Consider the following 25,207-nt stretch of genomic DNA (forward strand, 5'->3'; position numbering starts at 1 on the left):
TATAAAATATGGAAGGGAAAACTAGATTATATAATGAAATATGCATAGTGTTTTTTTTGGAAGAAAAAGTATATCCCTCAACAAAATTAACCATTTCCATTAAAGAAAAATAAAATTCACTCCATCTCTCTAGATGCAAAAGTAGTAAAGGTATAAAATTTTGTGTGTGAAAACTGAGAATTAGAGTTCAATGTTCCAAACAGCTCCATGTCCCTCCCCACAAGCTTTGTGTATGTCTTTCATTCTCTCCACCGACTTACATATACCACTGCATGACCAATCAAAAGATGCCACGCACACATTTCCCGTCCTTGCCTTCCAATCACAATCTACGTACAACATAACATTGAAATTATTTTCACAACATTACAAATAAACAAAGTTTCTTAACATGTGAACTACGTAGGAAAACGTACCAGGTGGGGTTCCGCAACACATGGACCGTTCATCCACATGTTCAACTTCCAGGCCCAATAACCACGAACCTAAGGATACGTCTTCATTTGCGTATTTGTGCAATATGGGCCTGCAAAACGCGATTCTCGTAAGTTAACACAATTCATTACTTCAAGTCTTCACGTAGAATGGGAAAGAACGATGAAAAATCACCAATTGATGGATATATAAGTTGCGAGATCCTTGGAGATGGCATATATTTGACCAGTGGCATGCCTGAAGTACTTGTTTCCTTCCTCTCCAAATTTCCAGTGCTCAGCCTCGTGATACTTTACTCCTCTGCCATGCATGTTCAAATAAGGTTACGATTACGAACAAATCTTTTAATGATTCATGGTTTAGAACAGGACCGTTTTTGCCACAATATAAAAGAGAAACCTCACTTTTGATATAGAACAGGACCAGATTTCATGCAACCAATGTAAACCCTGGGTCTTGATCGGTACTTGGCGAGTGTGCTCACTAGCATACCTGAATAAATACATAGATGAAAATTTTGGAAATAAAAGATTGTCTGATATATAAATGTTAGGTTTACAGATAAGGTTTCACAGGAAAGAACAAATACCAAATACCAATAAGACGTGAACCCAACTACATAAGACATTAATACCACTCTCATTCCAAAACTGTATTTCTTTCCTTTATTGCCTTGTTTCTTCCGGACAATTGTATTTTTGTTGGCTAAATTTGAAAGACATACCTAGATTTAAATGGACATCATCGTCTACCTTGACGTAGAAATCAGCATCCCACAAAGAAGTGATGGTGGAAAAGTAGAGGCGAGTCTTGGAAGATAGCTCATGATAACCTTCAACGTGGTCTAACCTGAGGAAGTCCTTGTGTTCTGCCTCTTCTGCATCAATTGCTTTATCCAAAACCCCCCTGGTGTGGTGCTGTGCCCGATCACGAACCTCACAACAATGCCCTTCTCTTTCTCTAGCTCCTTCAAATCATTCCCTGTTTGTTTTCACACATCAAACACATTACTCTCCTTTTTCATTTCATCACATACATGCAGTAGTAGTAGTAGGCAAAAGCACAAAAATTGTGCTTTTGCCTAGTAGTGTACCTCTAGGTAACCATGTTTCGCGTATAGAGTCTCTTCGCCTTTTGCTGCTAAACGCTGTGTTAATACCAATCACCACAAAAGCCTTTCGCTTTTGCATTTTCTGCCCACCACTTTGGCTTCTCCTACCTGCTGTCAGTTCCATTTCCAACGTCGAAACTGCCTTATCCAGAGACCTTCATTTCACACATGTTATGAAAACAAAAAAAAAAACCAAAGTTAAAGTTTGAGATTTAGAAAATAAATTTAAGCATGGAGCAACGAGATTGGTGTAACTAAGTCGGAGATATTTATCTTACTTGATAGCTTGATGAGTCTTCACCACTTCCTCCATTACATCACCAGATCCGCCTTCGATAAGTTTCTGTCAGAAAAACATGAAAATCAGTTTCTTTTGTATGTGTCTGAACATAGTTTGGAATAACGAAACACAAGAAATTGTGTACTAACTCGCTTGTGATCACAATCAGGTGTGGATTGTTGCAGTGTATTTTCATGGTTAGAGGGTCGTGTCCACATCTGGCCACTAAAGAGTGTTCCTGCAAGAAAGCATGCAATGCATACAAAAAAAACTGTCTTTCCTGAAGCTGCTTTTCCCCTCATCTTTTCTATCTCAACAAGAACACCACAACACAATTGCGTCACGATCTTTCTGAAGACACCACCTTCAACTTAAATTCGCCCTTCACCAAGGTTTTCAGTACTTAAATCAGATGGAGCTGAAACATGGAAAGCAATTAATTCATCATGGGCATGTGGGATTTCCCATGTTGATTAGGTCGCAGGAATCAAGTAAATGCAACATTAGAAAGCAACATGGGTTACCGTTTTAAGGAAAAGTCTTGTGATCTACGTTTGTTGATGTAACTGTTAGTATTGTGTTGGAACAATTTGATTTAGCCATGAAATTTGGGTGGGTCTTGGGCATATCACGTGAGCATGAGTGGGATGTTCATTGCAAAAGGCAATGAATGTGTGAAGCAAAAATGTTTATCTTGCTTTCAAACACCGAAGAGAGCTAACTTTGATTCTCTTTGCCCATTAGGTACTGAACAAACAGTTTTGAAATCATTAGCAAAATCGAACATCATCATCACTAAACTACTTAGCTGTTTCCTTAATTGTTTATCATACAGTGAAATAAGAAATAGTTGATTAACAGAGGAGTATAAAAAACAAGACCAAATGAGTCAATTTACCTTAAAATGATGTGCTTGACTGAAAATCCTTAAAAAAAAGAATAGTAATACAGTGATTGGAAGAGATGTCTGAGAGTGTGATGTTCCTGGCCCTAACTCTATAAATGGCATTATAGTTATATGGTATGTTTTTGATTGCCAGAATGTTGGTAGTTTGATCATGTGGTTTTGATGATGCAACAAATTGAGGTATTAACAAGAAAATAACTACATTTTCCTCTGTTTGTGTGGGCAATCTTTCTAACACCAATTAAGTGTGTACTAAACAAACTTCGTACGTGTTAAAATGGAGATAAGATAGAGACAGCAACATATCCTACTACAATTCTCTGATTTCATGAATATTCTACGCTTGGATGGAAACATAAACCACAATTCGCGCTACTTACAATTCTTTATTGTCTTACATATTGAAAAATTGTGTGACAAATATTCAAATTCGTCAAATTCAACCCCTTGTTTTTTTTTTGTTCCATAAAATATGTCGTTTGGTTTTTAAATTTGTAAAGGGTGAAATAGTTTTTAAAAATCGTGAAGAAATAAGCTTTTATTCTTCTTCCATTCAATTGATTTTTTAAAGAAAAGTTGGAGGTGAAGAAGTGAGGGCATACATGAGTAAATGAATTGAATGATTTGGACTTTTAAACTAATCAAACAAATGGGCCGAGTTCCGGATCATTCTTTGTATTATCTTTTTTTTTTTGGATGTCTATTGTTTCTTGTTTTTTAATTTTTTTTAAAAAGATGACATAAATAAGAAAAAAAACATTAAGATGAGAAGAATGATTGTAGTAATATTTTATAAGTATTCAATTGTTTAGAGAACTAAAAGGAATAAGATTTTCTTTTATGGATAGACAACTTTTGAAAATTAAATTATGAAGTATAGTTATTAAAATATTTTAAATGTGTTTTGCAAAATATAGTTATTTACATAAATAGATATAAGGTGGTGAAAAAAATCTACGTAGTTCATCACTTTATAGGAGCTGAAAGGGACATCAACGTGTGTAAGGTCTTGTGTAATATAACATTCAATATTATATGTTATATCTGCGGATATTCAATCTCCACATCAGTTTAAAGGTGGATAACAAATCTATGTAGTCCGTCACTTTAAAAAAGGTCGAAAAAGTCATGAGTGTGTCATGTCTTGGTGTGACATTCAATCTTGTGCATTTGCGAAGATTCAATCTCTACCATAGATTTAAAGGTGATGTACAAATATATGCACTCCATCACTTTGAAAAGAGGTATTATTGGTTGACAAAGTTCTTTTAACAAATTTTAACAAACTTTCTTATTTAGGTAAAAAAAATATTATTTTATTTTAATTAAAAAATAAAAATTTAAGTTTGTTAATTTCATTTTTAAAAATTTTGTTAAATTTGTCAAATTTTTTCTTGTCAAAAGATAATTTTCATTTGAAAAAGTTGAAAGATTTATTGATGTATGTCCGGTTTTGTGTATTGCGGAGGCTCAATCTTCATTGTTACTTATAAAAGAAAATGATTTTTTGACTACTAAATTTTGATAACTTTCTTTTATAATCTTAGGTGTTATCTTTTAAATGATTTTCTATTTTTTATTTTTCTCATTCTTAATATTTCAAAACATTTAGAAGATTCTAAGAAAAAATTGTTAAAATTCAGTAATCAAAGTATCATTATCCTACTTTAAATGCAGTTCATAATTTAAGAAAATATAATGATATTTTAACCTAATTTTAACTCATCATTCGAATCATTCTTAAATTCTTACATTACACTATTAAAAAAAATCAAAATAGGAAATTAAAGAATAATTAGAATATCATTATACTAAAACAAAACTAGTGAGATCGTCTTTTTGACGGTTGTAAAAGCAAAAAAGTATCCTAAAAGCTTAGTAATAAAACTTTAGCACTATGGTAGATTGAGCATACCTTCAATTTAAGGAGGTTTGTTTTCTCTTCTACACTGTTATGTTTAAAAGTGATCTGGCAGTCCATTATTTATGGAGAAATTAAACAAGGACGTTCATAAATCATCATAAAAAAATGTTAATATGACATGATTCTGTATTACCCAACATACAAAATTGATATTTTGATCTTGCTTATAAACACTAAAATACAATTCTAAACTTCAAAAATAAATAAAAAATGTAATTTTTTAATTTAAATTATTTAAATAAAAATAGTAGTGATTTTTAAACATAGGCGACGTCCATTTAAACCCATGCAAGTGATCAGTAAAATGAAAGAGTCTATTTTGTATGTACAGTAGTTTATTGGTTTAGAAGTAGAAAGTGTGGGAAAAAGTAGAGAACAGATGAAATACAACCTAATTCCTAAGATCACGACATAAGAATGTCATCATAGTTGAAATGGAAGAGGTTGTTCCAGGAGAAATCTCCGAAAGTGAAGTCCACCCTTAGGGGGCTCATCAGAGGCGCCTCTTTCACATCCTCAAACGACGTCGTCGAAATCCTGGATTCGTCTCCCAAGTTGTCCCACCAGGTGCCGCTGCTGTTGGTAGCGAGAGAAGGAGGGTGGAGAGCGGCTGTTGCGGCGGCGGATTGTATGTCTCTCCGGGAGGAGGAGAGAGGGCGAGGAAGGGAGTGGACGAGGTCGGGGAAATTAAGGATGGCAGATGTTCCTTTCAAGAAGAAAGCGGCGGAGTCATAAGCCCTGGCCGCCATCTCAGGCGACGCGAAGGACCCGAGCCATATCCGGGTTTTCTGACCCGGCAGCCTTATCTCCGATACGTAACGTCCCCAGCTCCGCTTCCTCACTCCCCGGAATGCAGTTTCCGCCTCACGCCGGCGCTTCCTGGAACCTCCTTTCCCTTCTTCTTCTTCGGTTATGCTCATCACCTCAAAAACAAGTGTTACCCTCTCTCCCACCACCCCCAACACCCTTTATTTATTTACCCACACACTGTTCCTTGGAACTGTGAACTCTCGCTGTACCATGAATCTAGCTGGCATTTTCCTTTTACTAGTCCTCAACCAACACGGACACTTCTGAAATTTATCACCGTTGGTAATATTACTATTCTACTTTTTTATTTTATATTTTTATTTGGTTTAATATAAATAATTGATTAAAGTATTAGTGTATTTTTTTTAAAGAATCGATGATTCATACTAAATCATATAAAAAAAATAAAGAGTTAAATATGTTTTTGGTTCTTTAACTTTCAGTAAATTTTAGAATTAGTCCATTTTAAAATTTTGGACTATTTTAGTTACTCATATTTTGAAATAAGTAGATTTAGTACTTTTAATCAAATTTTGTTAAGTTTATATGACATTTCAAGTACGTTTAATAATAGTATTTGACTTAACATCAAAGCAAAAATGTATTAAATAATATAAATAACTCAAATACAATCTTGAAATGCGTACGAAACATCAAATAAATCTAATAAAATTTGATTGAAATGACTAAATTCACATATTTTGAAAGATAAAAGACTAAATTAGTCTAAAATTTTAAAATAAACTAATTCTAAAATTCACTAAAAAATAAACGATAAAAAACATATTTTACCCACGGATAAAAGATGAAACTCAAAAAAATGGAATTCAAATTTTCCTATGTTTACTAGAGAAGAAACGTCAAATATTTGTTACTACAAAATTATTGAAGTCATGAGTACGTAAATCTTATTAAATTCGTGTAAAAAAAATTAATGGTGGTATCACACAGTAATAATCCCTTTTGTAGTCTATTTATGTTTTCTAGAGAATTTAAAATATTTTATGCAACTATTCGGTACTCGTGTTGTACTTTCGTTATTGAAATTGTAGCAAAGACACGTCATTAACGACTGTAGCCAATAGTTGAATTCATTCGTTAGAGAAAAATATAATTTTAAATTTAAGAATCTTGTAGATTAAGTGAATGTTTTTGTTATTAGATTTTTTTTATTATAAATACAAATAAAACAAATCATAAATAATTTCAAAATTCTAAATAAAATGCATGTACTTAATTTATAAATGAATTTCAAGCTTTGGAAAAATAAAAAGTGACGGGATATATTTTTAAGAAAGGTTCCAACTTTCGCTAAACCTCTACAAAATGTGCTATAATTTGTTTAAGTTTCACTGTTATATAGAATTTTTTTTTATTGAAGTGTAAGTTTGAAAAATTATGTTTGAGTTATATAAATAATATTTCTTATAACTTAAAAAGGAAACTTGCGTGTGTGTTTGTGTTTTTAACTTTTTAAGTTTGAACAAAGAGTAGTTTTTTTATATATAAATATCGGATTTATAGTAGTTAATTTAAAAATATAACTCTCTGAAAGTGAAGGAAAAAAAGTGATGCAAAATTTAAACTAAACAATAAATACTTTTAAAAGTCCAGTTATACATCTCAATCTTCAATAAAACTGTATTGACTTAAATATAACTATTCTATTTTATTATTTTATTATCCATCTCACAGTATATTTTTTCTAAAAAAAGAAATAATAAAACAGTTATTTTTGAAAATCGATGGAATTTGGTGATAAATTTAAAAAATTGATATATTTTATTTTTTGAAACTGACAAAAAAATTTCATCAAATTTATGTTAATTAAATTAACAAAATAAACAATTTTTTTGAAAAAAACTTTAATTTTTTTAAAAAATCCTTGATTTTTTAATAAATTTAACAAAAATATTAAATTACATCAAATTTTTTACATAAAATCAAATTGCATCAATCTTCACATATCATGATCAATTTTTTTGACAAAACTAAAAATCAAATGATTAATTATTTTTTTTTCGTGAAAGAGAATATAAGATAATTTAGTTGCGTGTCCTAATTGATGACTTAACCTAGGTTGAAGCTAGGGAGCAAGAAAATGTGAAGCATGTTGATAGATTTGAGGTAGGGTGAATAGGTTGAATTTGTTTGTTCATATAAATAGGTATGGTTTTGTTTGTCAGTTATTTGTAATTTGCAACAGAAGGTGCCACATACCATCCTTTATTTGTCCACTTCTTCAACTTTAATTATTTCATGTTTCTTACGTTACACTAACTCACACACTGCAATTACTGTTAATTTTCTCTCCTAACTTTCCACTCCGTTCTTGGCAATTTCTTAACACCAATTATAACAACTTCCTGCCACATTTTTTCCTTTCATTCACATAATGTTAATCTGGTTAGGTTTTTAACAGAGACGGATAAATATTATATTTCACCATCCCAAGCTTTTTGGTATATCTTAAACTGTTAAAAAACAGTATTGATTTTGTGTTTAAAAAAGTAAATAGAAAATAAAAAATATTTTTGATGAGGTAAACCAGTACGTAACGTGTAGATCAGCATGACATAAGTGAAGGGTTAAAAAGTACATTTTGAAAAGAGTTTTCAGAAACAAGTTTTTTTTCTATAATGTCTTCTTTCTCTCTTTTTTTCTCCTATGTTTCATTTCCGTCTCTTCTTCTTTCTATAAAGCTATGATGGTACAGCAGTGACCGTAGCAACCGTAACAGCTATCATATGATGCAGTAAAAGATAATACTTTAGTCTTTTTTTGTTAATATAGGTGTAATTAGTAATGATGTGGTGCACAAAGCAATAACTCTCTCTCACTCCCCCTCTGTACATATCCAATTGGGCTAAGAGAGCCCAACTTTTCCCTTCCCTTCTTTTTAATTCAATTGCAATTCAACTTAGGTTATGTTTAAAAACTAAAAAAATATAACAAATTGCAAATAATAATTAAAATAATATATTATCTTAAAAAATCCGACTACGCCTTGATTCGTTGTTCCACAAACTTCAACTCATAATTTTCAATGCAGTTAGTATATATATATATATATATATATATATATATATATATATATATATATATATATATATATATATATATATATTTTGTAATTGATAAAAATTAAAATAACGCAATTACTCACTATATTCCTTATACATCTCTCTTAGATTGTTTGTGTAAATAATAACACCTTTTTTTTACATCTTCTAAAAGCTATAAAATTTGATTATTTATCTAAAATAAACTAAATTAAATACAGAATTAGTATTTAGAACATTTAACTTATTAACATTTCTTCAATTCAAAACTATGGAAAAATCTTCTATTGAAACATTGTGTGTCTCTATTGTAGTAAAAATTTAGATTTAGACAGTAAAATAAAATAAAAAATGATATTATATAATATTTTCCATTTAAATTTCATGTATGATTGTAGCACAACAAAATAGTTAGAATTATAGGGAAAAAATTGTAAAATTGTAGCACAGCAAAATAGTTAGAATTATATAATATTTTTCATATTTTTGGATGAATGAATTCAATTCAAACAACAAGTAAACCTAATCTCAAATTCATACAATTAAAAAATCATCCTATTATGTGTATTTTTACTTGCACCACCACTTCACTATAAGCTTTGTACTTATTAGTTATACTTTAATCGGTGTTCTTAGGTATAATTATTCACATGCACGTTAGCATTATATATCCTTAATTTAATAACTATTTTAATTAATAAATTTATTAAAATCTGTATTAATGCGGTAATTAATCCTAATGTAACCCTCATCCCATCATAAATAACATTTATTGGAGAGTCTTAGACTTCCTTAATTGTGTAAATAATACTAAATATTCCTAATATAGTTGGTGTATTATCTCTTTAAGATTACAACCATGTTTCCTTAGTAAAAACACCATAATTTCCTTTTTGTTTCTTTAATTCACATGTTCTTCTAATTATTACATTGATTGAATTGTTTCTTAAAGTTAGAACATGGTAGTAGCCCAACAAATAATTAAACATTTCATTTACATAATAAAAGTAATCCTTAGAAGTTCTAAGTTTCTTTTGTGATTTATAGGACTTAGAGACCAGATTTATTATTCATTCTTAATTATTTATTTATTTAAAATTTAATCAAGTTATTTTCTTGTTAAATTGAAATATTTGTTAATTTGTGATTTTTATTTTAGTTAGTATCTACTTTATTTACTTTAACTTTATTTAATCTTTCATTAATTTATTTGTTTTTAATACTTATTTAAGTTAATATCTATTTAAATAAACCTAACTTATTTATTTTAATATTTATTTGAGTTAGTATTCACAAATCAACATTAATATAAATATTTGTTTTCATAAAAATATAAAAGAAAACATTTTTAACTTCTTTTTAAAAAAATAATATTTGATCTCTCTAATATTTAAAAATTAAATTTATATCTTTCTTGCATACAAGATTAATGAGTTTTAAGTGGAGGGTGGATTTTATTTGGTAGTTCATTGTCATAAAGTCCATTATATTTGATTAATTGAACTTGTGATTGGAGGAGAGATTTCAAAACAATTCCAATAAACTAAAATACACGATATGATATGATATGATGTATTTGAATTACTTGCAATTGAAATCTCCTTATTTTTTAAACAATAGTTTGTTTGGATTAAGTAATTAAAATATTTTATATTTCAATTTTTTATTTGACAAAGCAATTTAATCTTTATTTTAAGTCAAACTTAACTCCAACCTTGAATCTAAATTGAGTTAGGTCGACCTTGACTTTGTCTTGGACTGCTTCAGTTCCAAATTCGGTCTGGATCGATTCAGCTCGACCTTCGATCAGAGCCATATTGAGATGATTTATCCTGACTTGTTGGATTTATGGACTTTTTTCATCCTTACCAATGAGAATTCCATAATTTGTGAAAATTTTCAATTTTCTTTTATTAAATAAATTTTAAATTTTATTATTTTAATTATTTGAAATCCATTCTTAGAACTCTTCAATTTTAATTTTCTTTTAATTTTTTTTATCAATGTTAAAAAATCTCAAATTCTTGGAATAAATTAATTAGAATTAACTCATCTTTACACAACATAAAACAATTCACACAGGGCCTTTTAACCATGGTTCCCTCCTATATGTTCATCTAGAAAACCCAGCACGTTACCAGCTATCGCATTCTGCTAAAACCAATGTAGCCAGCTACACACCACTTTAACGCATCCATTGCCCTCGAGTAACAACAAGCTCGAGTTAATTCTATATAATTTTTTTCCCTTTATTATCTCTCTACATTCAACACTACTCTCCTTGTTAATTCATTCATATATAGTGCTAATATGCTATTGGATCCAGAAAATCATTTCACACGTTTCATGAGTTAAGAAAGCATAAAAAAAGTAATCTCACCGCGCGTAATTCCTGTCTTTTACTTTTCTTTAAAGAAGATTTCAGTTACTCTCATCGAAACGCGTTGGCTGATAGATAGCATGTATGACAATTGAGTAGAATACACACTAAAACTCCGGTTACAAACAAGAGGAACCAAAAACGTGAGTAAAGGCACAATGATGGTAAGCGTTGGCTTGTCTTTTTGCAGTAAACGTTCCTGAATGGACAATGATGACTACCAATTCATCGCCACTGCTACCACACTATATATTGTGCACAATAACCTTTCAGTTCCTTCACTTTTCACCCATCTTTTGTTGAGAATTGTATTCAGCAACATGGGGGTATGGGAACATGCAACCGCATCAGCAACAATGCTGTTACTTCTGCTGTGCTTGAATGAGATTGCACATGTAAACTCGCAGAGGGTACCTGCTTTGTTTGTTTTTGGAGATTCATTGGTTGAAGTTGGCAACAATAATTTCCTAAACACCATGGCAAAAGCAAATTTCTTCCCCTACGGCATCGACTTCCCCCGGGCTGCTACTGGCCGATTTTCTAATGGCAGATCGCTCATTGATTTCTTTGGTAAGTCCACTCATAACTGCTCTTACAATGGCCACCACCATGTATGCTTACTTACCCTTATCAACTTCACAGGAGAAATGCTGGGAGTTTCTTCTCCTCCACCTTTTGCAGACCCCTCCACAACTGGATCCAGAATCCTCAATGGTGTCAATTATGCATCAGCTGCTTCCGGTATTCTTGACGAGTCAGGCAGAAACTATGTACTTTACCACACTTGCTTTCTTCTACATCATATAACCACGATAAGTATCCAAATTAAATTTGCAAGCTTTTCATTTATACGATGATGCTGATGCAGGGTGATCGGTTTCCCATGAACCGGCAAATCCAGAACTTTGAGAGCACTTTGAATCAGTACAGGACAATGATGAATCCTGCTGCATTGAGTCAGTTCTTAGCCAAGTCTATAGCAGTTGTGGTAACCGGAAACAATGACTACATCAATAATTACCTCAGGTCTGGGATATATAGCCCCGGTTTCAATTACAGTGCCCAGCAGTTCGGCAATCTTCTTGTTAACAATTTGGGGAGACAAATTCTGGTAAACTGAATCCAATTTCTCTCATACATTTTGGTATTACTACCTGCTTATAAGCTATTGAAAAATTAAAAGTTTTGGATTGAAAAATGGTGCATGCATTGGTGTATGCAGGCACTGCATAGTCTGGGGTTGAGAAAGTTCTTCCTAGCAGGAGTTGGGCCACTGGGTTGCATCCCAAATATTCGAGCGACGGGTTTGGCCCCACCAGGGAGATGCGTGGACCAGGTTAATCAGATAGTTGGATTCTTCAACGTAGGGCTTAGATCAATGGTGGAGCAACTGAACAGAGATCACCCTGATTCCATCTTTGTATACGGCAACACTTACCATGTCTTGGGCGATATCCTGAACAACCCTGCGAGATACCGTAAGTAATATTTATGTCAAACACCTTAAGTGCATGATGTGTTGATTGATTTGTAAGGTGATGGAATAGTTTTGTTTTGCAGAGTTTGATATTGTGGACAGAGCTTGCTGTGGAGTGGGAAGGGACAGAGGTCAGATATCATGTCTGCCATTGATATATCCTTGTGTGAACAGAAGACAGACTGTGTTTTGGGATGCCTTTCACCCATCAGAATCCGCCATTTATGTGTTTGCTTGGAGAGCTGTTAATGGACCGCAAGATGATTGTTATCCTGTTAATATCAAACAAATGGCTCTCATTTGATTCCCTCTTCATGTATCATCCTTGCATTTATACAAATAAAATATAAATCAAATGTACCAAAACTCAATTCAAAAGAGTTCAATATCATTATGCGAGGAGGAATTTGGTTTCATTTCTGCTGGTGTCATCTACTACTCCAATTCACTGTTAGCAATTTCACTTATTTTTCTAAAAAGTATACATATAATTGTAACAATTCCAGTATAAATAGTTCAGGCTAAGAAAAAGAATAAAAGAAACTAAATTAAATATTAACGAACATATATTTTTTTTTTGACATTTAATCGATCTTTATAAAATTTCTTTATCTCTCTTTATATTATCTGTGTTTTTAATTGTTTCATTAGGTATTACTTATCGTTTTGAGGTATTCACATCTAATTTTTCTTTTGCGAATGTGTCAGTTTTAAAATGAAATATTTTTGAAGTAATTTTTTGAACTGTATAATATGCTAAAAGCGTGTGTAAGTCACGCTTTCATTCTAAATCATGAAAACCAGGAGACACAAAAGAAATAATAAGTGTTTTTTTTTTATTACTAATAATTTAAATTACAGTGTGATTGGTGAATGGAAGGGTTAAAAAGTTGCAGAAAATGTTTTAGGTGCAATAAGCGATTGAAGAGTGGTGAGAGGTTTTGAAAATGGCATCGACATTTCTGAAATTGGAAAAATTGAGCAGAGGCAGAAGAGCATTTAGGTTTGGGCAATGGAATCAGCAATATTCGAAGTTGAGCTACAGAGCAGCAACAGAGAGTGGAAAAATGGAAGAAGAAGAAGAAGAAGCTCACAGTTCTGGAATCTCAAAACCTCTCTCTGAAATACTCAAAGAGCTCAACAAGAAAGTCCCCGATTCTCTCGTCAAAACCCGCCACGAGAAAGATGGATTCCCCATCAGATACATTCCCTGGTTTCTTTTATTTCCTAACCCTAACCCTAATCTCTAATTTCTTCGTTTCATCACCATCCCCATTCATTTTGTTGCATTTTTTTTTCAGGCATACTGTGAACCGTATTTTGAACTTACACGTTCCTGGTATTACATAATATAATCTTTTCCCTTCTTTTTCCCTTTCTTTTATGCTGTTCAATAATTTGATATCTTCCCAATGCAATATTCGATGCTAGAGTGGTCTGGTGAAGTTCGGAATATCACCTATTCCGCTGATGCAAAGTCTGTCTCCGTCGTCTACCGAGTTACGCTATATGGGACTGATGCTGAGGTACCTACTTACCACTTCACACTCTACAAACAAATTCATTCTTCTGTAGTCTATATTTCTCTTACGAACCCTTAGGGAGAAGTATGAAGTGGGAGAGAATTGATTTTTGTGTGTTCGATAGACGGAAGCATTTTTTCCTCAAATTACTTAACTTTCAAACAAATTACTCTACTTTCAAAATATTTTCTCACCTATTTCTACTCTTTTAAACCACTAACTAAACTTGATTTTATTTTTGTTTCTTATTTATCTTTCCCTCAACTTATTTATTATCTATTCCCATTTCCTCTGTTTTTTCTTTTCCGCTGAACCAAACACATTACAAGTGATTTTGTCTCTGAAGCTAACATTTTCATTCTGAATTGAAAACCCAACTGAGCGAACCATTCTACATATTTAGCTTCGTTCAACCAATGGTACAGAGCACTTAGATGAAAGGGCCACCATAGGGCAGTGCCCAGCAGTGCATAACACCAATTTTTATCGTCAGAATTTGAAGGGCCTTATCTCTGTAGCCTGTTGATGCAATTTGGTATTGGTTCCTGGATTTGGAATGCAAAGCTTTTCTGATAGCTAAATTGGTTTAGTTTGTCGATTGCATCATTGAATTAGATATTTTTTTAGTTCCTAGCTTGGTATGTTTCACATTTTTTTTCACCTGAAACCGAACACAAACAAGACCTGAACAACATGTTTACATTTTTTTTGCACCTGAAACCGACGCAAAGGAGACCTGAAAAAACATGTTTTATTACTCGAGCTAAATTTAAATTTATAGGTCTGTTAATTATCATCTCATGTTTTCCCTTTTGACTTCATTTACCACTACCAAGCTTTCAAAAATGTTGAGGTTTCATTGAGTTTGAAAATTCACGGAATTGTAGCCCAATCAGATGTAATTACAGTCATGGACTGGACACTACATTGTGTCGTGGCTTAGAAAAAGGCCTTGCAACGGGTTTTTTCAAACCTTGACCATCATTGTTGATTTTAAGTTTTAAACTTTTTCTATAGTCTCTGGGTAGCTGTATTTGGACATTGAAATATTGTGGCTAATGGTCATTCTGTCAAATTGACCAGATAAACTTCAGTTGCTTGTTAATTCCTGATCATTCTGTCTAAAGTAAACCCCATTTATCTGTCTAGATTTTTAGGGAATCAACTGGTACTGCTTCACTAGACGACACAAGTTATGGAGATCCTGTACAGAAAGCTGAAGCAATGGCTTTTAGGAGAGCTTGTGCACGGTTGGGACTGGGGCTCCACCTCTATCATGAAGATGCATCTTAGTCGATCGATTCCTAAGCTGCTTCACTGTTTTCATGATGGCCATCGTTTGTTTTTTGTTTTTAGTCTATGATAACTTACATGAGATCATACAACTACATTAGTACTAGAAAGGAAGCATTTTGTTGTAACTTGGTGGGGACTTACTAGCTTCAATCTCTATATTTGAGGTTTGTTAAATGTTTATCTTTTGAACATCTCCAATTAAAATATGTTAAAAGTTTATTTTTATAATACTTTGTTAATTACTATAAGCTGGGCTTAATGGATAAATGAAGGCTTGGTTCTGAGACCTGCCATTCCGACAGATAGATCCTAAGCTGTGATTAAGTGACAATTACTAAACAAGAAAATATGCTTGTCAAAGGTTAGTGAGCATCAGAATATAAAAGTAATAATAGGCATGACTGATAGAATCAATCTAAAGCCTCAAGACTAACATGTCAAGAACAATGAACTTTGAGCTGATTAAGCCACTCTAAATGTCATCATTCATTAAACCTAAACTCCAAAACTTCCAAGCAGGACTCTACCCAAACTTTAAGCAGGAGAGTACCCTAAAAGGAGTTCCATCCAGAAATTCTGAAAAACTTGAAACTAAAATCGCAGGACTTTACCCCAAAGGGAGTCCTTCCAGAAATTCTCGAAGGCCTAGGTTGAACCCAGGCCTAAGAGGGGGTTTGGAAATAGTTTTCAACCAGCAATAGACGCGCCTCGGTTAGAACCTCACTAGCTGCGTCATTGCCCCAAGCGCAAAGATGCCTTATAACATATTTGAGAGCTGTATTTATATTAACTTCTATATATGCTATCTCATGTTTTAGTCTATGTGGGACTTCATCCTCTCCACCAATATTAAGCTTAATGCTATCTACATATCTCTTCTTTTACCATTGCACAGTGCACTGACTAAATCAGAATAACTGAATGATTTCTTTGTACTAAATCAGTTTCTCTTACATTGCTTCTAAAATTTTCTTGGTAAGAATCAAACGGGGTGCTTTAAATAAACTTTTTTTGGCTTTAGATTGTTTGGTGATAGTTAATGAGTTATTTAGGCTATTGCTTTTATAATTGAATGTCTTATGCTAGAGTTATGGTGTTTCTTGTAAAGAGTAGTTGGAGTTTTATTTGTATCTCGATTGTCATCATTCATATAGTTCTCACTTTTCAACACACTGTATTATAAAATAATTCAACGTTATTAACAATCAATTTCTTTGGAATGCAGCATTTTAGAAGTTATTGTCATAACAATGTGTTTTAAAAAAATTCATAGACCCTTTATTTCAAAGTAGCATGCCAAAATTGAAATCTTAACAAAATCGTTTGACGTGCGATGCTTATAAGTTCCACTCTCCAACCCAAATCGACAATGTTTATACAATTAGTATTTTTCCCTTGCAAATGCAAGGATTTTCTGAAATAATAGAAAATACTTATTATATAAATTTAAATTTATTACAATTAAATATAAATATTTTATTTTGTAAAATTAAGTAATAATATTTTATTATTTTTATTGTAAAAAATTATCTAAATTATTTCTATACTTCTTTAATAAAATGTATTCTATAATACAATTGTTTCAAACGATATATAACAATTAAACTAACTAAAATAAAGAATATATATATATTTAAATGAAACAATCTATTCATGAAAATAAAATAAATTCTACAAACTTAAAATATGAATTTAGTAACAAATTAAAGGTTTTCCCAATCATTTGTTTATTAAAAGTTATTCAAAACGAAGTTTACTTAAATATGATATAACATTTATCTTTTAAAAGATAATATTGTAGAAGCATAATTTGCCCTTATACAATACTTTGATGATGTTTAATTAAGAAAAAATACATATAATATTAGTATTACTAGTAGGTAAAATTAAAAATATAACAATTTTTATATTAAATGAAAACTTTTTACTTTAAAGCATACCAAAACTATATATTTTATTGGTAAAAAAACTCCGTATGTTTATTTTATTTTAAAAACACCTTTTAAGTTTTAATTTATATAAAAAGAATGATTTTTTATATTCAAATTATTAATACACATTCTACATGGAATATTAATGTTAATGTTTATATTTAAAAATTGATTTATATTATATTAAAAAGAAATAATTAAAAATATATAAATATATAAATATTATATTTAAATCAAATGTTTTATATTTAACGTTTCAACTTTTTTTAAAATATTTATATTATATTTAAATGAAAAGTTATCAACATATTCAGTGTATTTCTTTTTATTGTTTTTCTTAATGAAAACATGTTTAAAATATTTCTTTCAGTCAATATAAGTATTTTTATGTTTTCTTTAATTAATTTTGTTATATTAATTAAAATATTGATACGGTTAAAAATAAATGTAACATATTTATTAGTATATATATATATATATATATATATATATATATATATATATATATATATATATGTTAAAATATCACAATACAGTGCATAAACTAACTATTCATTGTACTTAACAAAAGGAAAAGTGTTAAAAAAACTGACACTTTCTCAATAACTTGTCAGCATAGAAAACGAACTATTCTTCCTCCTACAATCCATACAAAGAACACAAGTGCTTTAGGTCTTTCCCGGTCTTAGTCCATTTCCTCGACTCTTTTGGTATAAGGACTTTGCATTTCACACTTTGCATTTACTTTCATTAATTTCTTCCATGCTTGTACCAATATAGGGAGCAGCGTTAGAAAAAAAAAAGTTAACTAAAATTAAGAGCTAACTTCCAGGAACCATCTAATTTTAACCACAAAAACATCGAGCACTATAATTTGATGTTGAAATAATCTGGGTCGAAGTGGTGCAACCGTACATAACCATCTTCACCTCCACTTGAAAAACTACAAGAGAAAAAAATAAAGACCCATTAAAGAAGTAAAAAAAAGAAGCAGCCCGACAGTAAAAATAAAGACCCATTACAGATATATATATATATATATATATATATATATATATATATATATATATATATATATATATATAATACAGAGAACAAATACACTGTTCCAGAATTTACTACAAGTAAAAAAATGTGAATATTAATAATTTCATTAGTTCATGATCAATGACCAAATCCGAACCAGTTAATGTTATATAATTATGCAGCATCTAATGATATGGCAATAACTACTACATATTGATTTGCATAAACCAAATATTGAAATTTATAGGTTACATCCTCTATTAACTGCAGAAAGGTTTTATCTTTATATCTACATTACATATCGGGCAAATGTGCTGGTAGTAATACACCACATGGAAAGATACTGAGATTTCAAACAGTTGAGTGAAATAAACAGCGCATTCTATCATCAAAGTAAAACAGCATAAGCACGGTTCTCTAGTTCTCCAACAAATAAATGAACTGAGGTATCTTCGTAAGAAAGTATGTCACGATGCAACACAAAAAAGGAGGTGAAGATCAGTGGATATACCTTTTCCCATCAGGATTAAAAGCCAATGCGTTAATTGGTCCAAAATGCCCTTTCACACCCCCAATTTCTTCTTGAAGAATCTAATAAATGAAAAGAAAAAGAAATTAGACATTCAATATCATTACAGAAATCAACAAAGTATAGGAAAACAAAAAACTTACCTTATCAAAGAATTTGGCTTCAAATTTTCCAGCACGATGATCGGTAGTTGTAACAGCTGATGCGTCCTGACCACCTCCAATTACTACCTACACAGGGAATGGAATTCAGAACAGCATAACACCAAATAAAATATGAAATGAAACCAAATCAGATAGATGTTTAACGGGGTGCCATCAATTATGAAATATTTTGGAAGCGCCTTAATTTTATGAATTAGAGTGCTACAGGTATGAGTTAGTGGTGTACGGGGGAATAAATTGCAACCGAGAAAAAAAAAAGTGTAGGAAATACATCTAACCAGCTTTCCTAAAATCATAAGACCATGATTTCCAATCAATCAAATACAGCAGAGGGAAAATTACTTGAACATGACAGCAGCAGGTTAACTAATGTTTGAATGTGTAAATACATACATGATCAAGAAGAGGTGACATTGCAACTGCATTGACTGGGCGTTCTGTGACATAGGTCTTGATAAGAGTCAATGACCTCGTATCCCAAAGTCTAGCAGACTTATCAAGGGACCCAGTAAGAAAATGTGAACCGTCTGCAGACTTAGCAAGTGAAGTTACAGTCTTTTTATGGCCAGATTCCCTGTCAGACTCTTTGAGCAGTTTTCCCGTCTGCAAAGAAACGAAGCAACAGTGTTAGCAAAATGAAAAGAAGAAAAAAGAGAGGGTGAAATGGAAAAGAAGTGACCTCAGAATCCCAAATACGAATAACAGCATCTTCGCCGGCACTGATAATGGTGGTGTTGAGGGGTCCCCAAATGGCTCTATTTATCCTTCCCTGAGGACCCTTAATGAGAAGCACAGATTCCCCGGTCTCTGAGAAAGCGAAGGAAGAAAGCATTGGCAATAAAACAAAGAGAAGAAAGAAAATGAGTAAGGAGTAAGACGTTAAGTTACGTTGGGTTGGATCGTTAGCAATGCGTTTGACATGGATTGCAGAGGGCAATTCCATAAAGGGATCAGTGGTGATAACGGCGAGCTTATCGCCGACGGAGAAATCAACGGACCTGGCGGGAGAATCGAAATTGAAGCTGTACAATTGATGCCCAGTTTGGACGCTCCATAGTTTGGCGCTCTGGTCTGCACTTCCCGTGATGAGTCGAGTCGAATCTCCTGAAATTGAAATTGAGAATGAGATAGGGATTGAAATTGAAATTGAAATGAAAACGAAGTGAGAAACTTGCTTGAGACGTCGCAAGACCAAACGGCGCCGTTGTGGCCGCGAAAAGTGCCCAAGCGTTCGCCGTTGTCGGAAAACCAGAGGGTGGGGTTGTGGTCCTTGGCGCAGGAGAAGAGGAGATCGCCGTCCCTGTTGTATTTGAGGAAGGTCAGTGGCCTCTCGTGACCTTTCATCAATATTGGCCTCATATTTCCACAATCTCAATGCTCTTTCGTTTCTTCAAACTTCAGAGTTCAGATTTCAGAGTTCAGAAGCACTCACTCGCTTCCGACCTCTGCGTCTCGCCGTCGTGTTTGGGAGGGGATTGTGTCCTCTGTTAGGGTTCTCTCTTTCTCTCATCATATTTTGCTATTTTATTTCATAAAATTATTATTATACACCATAAATACTCTCATTTGCAATTCCAACATCTCTTTGAAAATAAAATCTTGTTATTCAATAATTTCAAGAACTGAATTATAATTTATTTTAATTTACAAACTGGATAAAATTATTTTAAACTGTTTATATCAATTTTATTTTATGCATTAAAAAAATATTTATTTAGATTAGATATTAAAGTTTCAAATAATGATAAATTTTAATTTCACTTACAATAAACTAAATATACATTTAACCTAAATTTAATAATCCTTTATATTACCATTGTGGTTCGTGGATCTTTAAATGGATTGGTTGCCCGGATGGCAATATGGGCCAAGTCTCCAACCCATAAAAAAGGGTGGGCCGGGTCAGTCTGTCGGTACACTTTTTAAAAGTGGGTAGATTGAAAGAAAGAGCCACTTAAATTAAAGTGAATAATTTTAGTTTAACCAATTTATTTCACGATTTAAGTGAGTTTATGTAGCACCAACTCATTAGCGTGTGAATTTATTTATTTTTAAAAATAATATAATTTCATTAGAGTTATATATCAAATCACTAAAATTAAAAATTGAAAACAATTTGTTTATCTCTAAAAAGATATATATATTTATTTATTTATATTTTTTAGGTTTTCATCTTTTTTAAGTAGACTGGTCTAATATTAGTACTAAAGGGTCCCCATAAAGGTGAGGGCTGGACCTTAAAAAACCATCAGATTTGGGTCCAATAGTTGGATATCAACATTCTCATCCTATGGACCAAAAACACCCACGTGGCAACCGCAACTCTACAACTAGACAAATATCTGTTGTGCTATTTGAGAAACTTTATCACTTAGCTTCGTAAGAGTCTCTGATCTTATTACAATATCAAGAAGAAGAAGAAACTTGATTAGCACACATAAGTAGAAGTACAACTATCTTTTATCGAGAAAATCGTAATTGTTGACTAACTTTATGGTTTAGTTATAAAAGTAAGTCGACTTACATAATTAAAGTTCCACGCTGCCTAGGAACATATAACTTCTTCCATCCTCCTTATTATAACATACTATCAACTTAATTATATGCTAAAAAATAGTTAATCTTTATAATTTTTCAAAATATAATATTAACTTACTCTACCTTTATCTTTAACAATAAATCCTTCATATTTATACATGTATTATAAATTAAAAAAAAAATTACAGCAATTGATGCATTCCACCAAGTGTCTTGACTGCTAAAAGAGAAATCTTTTAACTGTACAAAAGTCTTATGTCGATTATTTACTATCCACCAAAATCATTCATCTTTATCTATTATCAATAATTATGTCATGTACTGAAAGAGATGTGTAGATAGGTGTGGGTTAATATAATTACAAATTGCAATTATAATAGTGAAGAAGAAGAAGAGAAGCATGAATGTGTAGTGTATGAGTTAAGAGTCGGAGCTTTAGGTTCTTTGCAAATTGCAGACAGAAAGAAAAGTTTCAAACAGTTGGTGTGCGCTGTAATGGGTTGGCTTGGTCTTTGGCTGTACAATTCTCTCTTCTATTCTCTTCTCTTTTCTTCTCTTCTCACAAAGTTCTGCTCTGCTCAGTCCTCAACCTAAAGTTGGAGACAGCTACGCCTACCCCACCTCCCAAATATGTTACATTTTCCACAACTCCTTCTCATTATATCTTTTCTTCTTCTACCCTCCCAACATAAACAAACCCCACATTCTTCACTCATATCACCACACTGCCATTCCCATCCACCTCCCAAATTATATCATTGCAACCTCACACCGTTTTCACTAATCATTTCTTTAAAACACACACTGCAAACATATACCTGCTGCATCCACTTTATATACATCTCTGTAAGTAATCACTTGGTTAATACCTTTTACCTTTGTCATCTAATGACAGAAATGTTATCATAGTCTCAACTCTTTTGCGTGTGTAGTATGATGTGATTGACCAGGAACAAGGGCCAATTATATTACTTTTTAATGACTAACATCGTAAGAAAAATCAGACATGTTTTATGTAAAACTGTGTCATGCAAACAAGGTTCCTGGGAGATTCTTAGAATGTCCAGAAATTCAGAGAGTAACACGTTAGTGAGTGAGGTGAGGTGTAGCTAGTTCCCCCAATACGCAATCTTATAGGGGTGGACCATGGAATCTAGGTCCATGTGAGGTGTGAGGTGGGGTTATAATACAAGTGACACTGGACCAAACATGAAAGAAAAATGTTTGTGATAGGTTAGTGACGCGTCATGGTGCATCGTTGCAGCATCACACTGTAATTAATGTGCATAAGTTTTGTTGGTAAAACTAGTGGTGAATAGTGGAGTTTGAAATTGTGCAGTTTTGGGCAATGGTTGTGAATGGGGTGTTATTATGTTATAGAGAGATTGGTGTAATGGAAGTGGAAGATGGAAAAAATGAATGATAAAATGACATGGTGGAAGGAGAAATAATGATCCCCACTGCATAAAAAGAGGTTTTATTAAAATGGGTGTCTGACTGCAACTATTCCTCTTTAATTTATGCTACTTAATGTACTTTAATTTCTGTGATCATATGCACACAAGTTGTCAGAGATATGTGGTGGAGAAGCTCAACACTTTTCTACAAAATTACCCTTATACACCGAAATATTGGTTTTACCTTGATAAATAATTTTATACTTCAAATAAGCAAATAATATAAATGCTGATAATTTATATCTCTTCAAAAAAAATTATAATTACCCCCTAAGTTTAAAAAATTTCTGAACACATCATAAAGTTCATTCGTGGGGGCTGTTGGTGGCCATGGCTATGATACCCATCAAAGGGATTCTCTTATATAATTCATTTTGTGCTTTTATTAAAGGAGGTGTTTAAATTTGTATTATGCTTTAATTGATAATTATTTTAAATATAATTGTAAACATCGTTAATATTAAATCAATGCTATCGTGTATACAATATAGTTTATAATCAGATAACGGTTGGTAGAATATTCTCATTAAGTTTTATCTGGAATAAAATTGTTAAAATAAAATCTATAACTATATATAAAAGGATTCTCTCTTTTGTGTTCACATTTTATAATTTCAACTTTATCCTTTATAATTTAATTATTTATTAAATCTTTAAAAATTAACGGTTATTTTTACAAGTTTTTATAAAACTATTTACTTATCTCCTTCTTCTTTTTCCTACTATTCATCAACAGTTATTTTTTTAATATTTTCTCCATATATTTTATTTTATTTTTTATAAATATACTTTTATTTTGTTTATTAAATTAATAACATTACAATATCATTAATTATTAATATAATTCAAAAAATACATACAGACAGACGCTATCACGCCTGTGTTTACATTAGTATACAAGAAAATTAATTATGTAACAACAGTATCAAATAATTTGATATAAATTATTCGACTTCAAGTGTCTTAAGAATCACACCTACCGTCAGTACTTTTTTATACTTAACACATTTTTGTAAATGTACTCTGTATTATTTGTTGAAAACTATTAAAAATAAAATAATCATGTCATCTCTCTTGATTAATAATTTTCAATAAATAAAACAGCGCGTCAGAAAATATGATTTTGTTTATTATTAAGTTAAGAATTCTAATATTTTTTACCAACACAATACCATAATTCTTATTATTTACTTAAAATATTATTATTTTATTAAAATTGAACACATTTCCGAAGTGTATTATAATTTACATAACAGGTTGAACCAACTCAATTACATGTTGACGTGATTATTTATGTTATACATTAACAAAAAATTAAAATGTGTATTATAATTAAAATGTACAGGTTCCTAACGAATATACCGAGGATTGTATTTATATGCAATGTGTTATTCATTGAAAGTGATTAACATAATTAAGGTTTTTAGTTTTGATTAATCACAATTATCCTTTTAATACGAGATAAGGCAGCACGCCTTGTTTCAAAAGTCCGACACAATGTAAACATGAGTAATGAATGTTGTGAGGGTCACCGCCACATAATCAAAATAACTTGCCAAAAACATGCTTACAATCAAATAATCGAGTTAATTAGTAGAATAAACTAGTTTCTTCCAAGAACCAACTACAAAAGTCAATAGTTAGTATTCGCATTTTATAAATTATATTTTACTCCTATAAATAACATTACAAACTATTATTTCTCTACATAATTTTAAAAAATATATATCTATTTTACTTTTCTTTTCTATAATTATCTTATCCAAAATAATTTACTTTCCAAAGTCTCCATTGTCTTCCCAATTTGGATTTTTTCTAGATTTTTTGGTGCTGTTTTTTATTATGTCTTCATAATACATTAATTACCACTAATTTTAATGTTTTAAAATGTATTAAAAAAATAAAAAAAATATTTAAAATATCAACACAGTATAATTTTAATGATCAACAAAAAACAGTACGGAATAAAAATTCAATAAAAAATCTGAACTCGCAAAACATCCTTAATATTTAATTGGGTTTAAAATTTTGTTTGAATTAGAATCTTCCTTCATCAAGAAAATGGATAAGTGTTATAGCAGTAGAAAAGAAAAATAATTGAATTAAATATTTGAAGAAGAAGCTTTATAATAAATATCTTAAATAAAATCTTAAATAACACCTGAATTTGAATTTATTAATGTGACTCAATTCACGCAATCTGTTATGACCAATTAGTGAAAACGCATCTAGTGCATGTATTATTTATTTATTTTTATTGTAGTTTCTTTTCAATAAAATATACGGGATTATTTTCATATGAATCATCTCTTATTTATTTTGTCTTCATCCTTTGTAGTTATTAGCATACTTTTTTA

The 25,207-nt window shown here is 31.3% G+C and overlaps 6 protein-coding genes and 1 non-coding gene across 7 annotated transcripts; 3 read left to right on the forward strand and 4 right to left on the reverse strand.

Annotated features, from left to right (window-relative positions):
• Positions 1–55: 55 nt before the first annotated feature.
• On the reverse strand, positions 56–2,279 carry LOC114170598 (probable beta-1,3-galactosyltransferase 8). Its single transcript, XM_028056107.1, is given in 9 exon segments — positions 56–329; positions 417–526; positions 610–735; positions 840–927; positions 1,160–1,336; positions 1,339–1,416; positions 1,529–1,701; positions 1,825–1,889; positions 1,976–2,279. Coding segments are annotated over 9 exon segments (1,119 nt in total). The 5' UTR covers positions 2,129–2,279; the 3' UTR covers positions 56–180.
• Positions 2,280–5,061: 2,782 nt separating this feature from the next.
• LOC114170436 (dehydration-responsive element-binding protein 3-like) lies at positions 5,062–5,577 on the reverse strand. Its single transcript, XM_028055909.1, has one exon. It carries the CDS (start codon positions 5,575–5,577, stop codon positions 5,062–5,064), a length of 516 nt encoding a protein of 171 aa, XP_027911710.1.
• Positions 5,578–11,097: 5,520 nt separating this feature from the next.
• Positions 11,098–12,802, forward strand: LOC114169091 (GDSL esterase/lipase At1g71250-like). The gene is made up of 5 exons (XM_028054112.1): positions 11,098–11,479; positions 11,552–11,679; positions 11,778–12,020; positions 12,132–12,387; positions 12,470–12,802. The coding sequence occupies exons 1-5, from the start codon at positions 11,113–11,115 to the stop codon at positions 12,688–12,690; spliced, it is 1,215 nt and encodes a 404-aa protein (XP_027909913.1). The 5' UTR covers positions 11,098–11,112; the 3' UTR covers positions 12,691–12,802.
• Positions 12,803–13,222: 420 nt separating this feature from the next.
• LOC114168730 (DNA repair RAD52-like protein 1, mitochondrial) lies at positions 13,223–15,430 on the forward strand. Its single transcript, XM_028053643.1, has 4 exons — positions 13,223–13,599; positions 13,688–13,725; positions 13,818–13,912; positions 15,059–15,430. Exons 1-4 carry the CDS (start codon positions 13,334–13,336, stop codon positions 15,200–15,202), a joined length of 543 nt encoding a protein of 180 aa, XP_027909444.1. The 5' UTR covers positions 13,223–13,333; the 3' UTR covers positions 15,203–15,430.
• Positions 15,431–15,681: 251 nt separating this feature from the next.
• On the forward strand, positions 15,682–15,942 carry LOC114170437. Its single transcript, XM_028055910.1, has one exon. The coding sequence runs from the start codon at positions 15,682–15,684 to the stop codon at positions 15,904–15,906; it is 225 nt and encodes a 74-aa protein (XP_027911711.1). The 3' UTR covers positions 15,907–15,942.
• Positions 15,809–15,959, reverse strand: LOC114170895. The gene has a single exon (XR_003601250.1). It is a non-coding gene; the product is annotated as a U4 spliceosomal RNA (small nuclear RNA).
• Positions 15,960–17,672: 1,713 nt separating this feature from the next.
• LOC114168521 (eukaryotic translation initiation factor 3 subunit I-like) lies at positions 17,673–20,378 on the reverse strand. The gene is made up of 7 exons (XM_028053373.1): positions 20,031–20,378; positions 19,744–19,959; positions 19,535–19,662; positions 19,249–19,458; positions 18,835–18,921; positions 18,674–18,753; positions 17,673–18,079 (listed from the first exon to the last, which is right to left on the reverse strand). Exons 1-7 carry the CDS (start codon positions 20,212–20,214, stop codon positions 18,004–18,006), a joined length of 981 nt encoding a protein of 326 aa, XP_027909174.1. The 5' UTR covers positions 20,215–20,378; the 3' UTR covers positions 17,673–18,003.
• Positions 20,379–25,207: the final 4,829 nt, after the last annotated feature.

The sequence above is a fragment of the Vigna unguiculata genome, chromosome 11 (genome assembly GCF_004118075.2).
Source record: "Vigna unguiculata cultivar IT97K-499-35 chromosome 11, ASM411807v1, whole genome shotgun sequence".
Taxonomy (NCBI): Eukaryota; Viridiplantae; Streptophyta; class Magnoliopsida; order Fabales; family Fabaceae; genus Vigna; species Vigna unguiculata.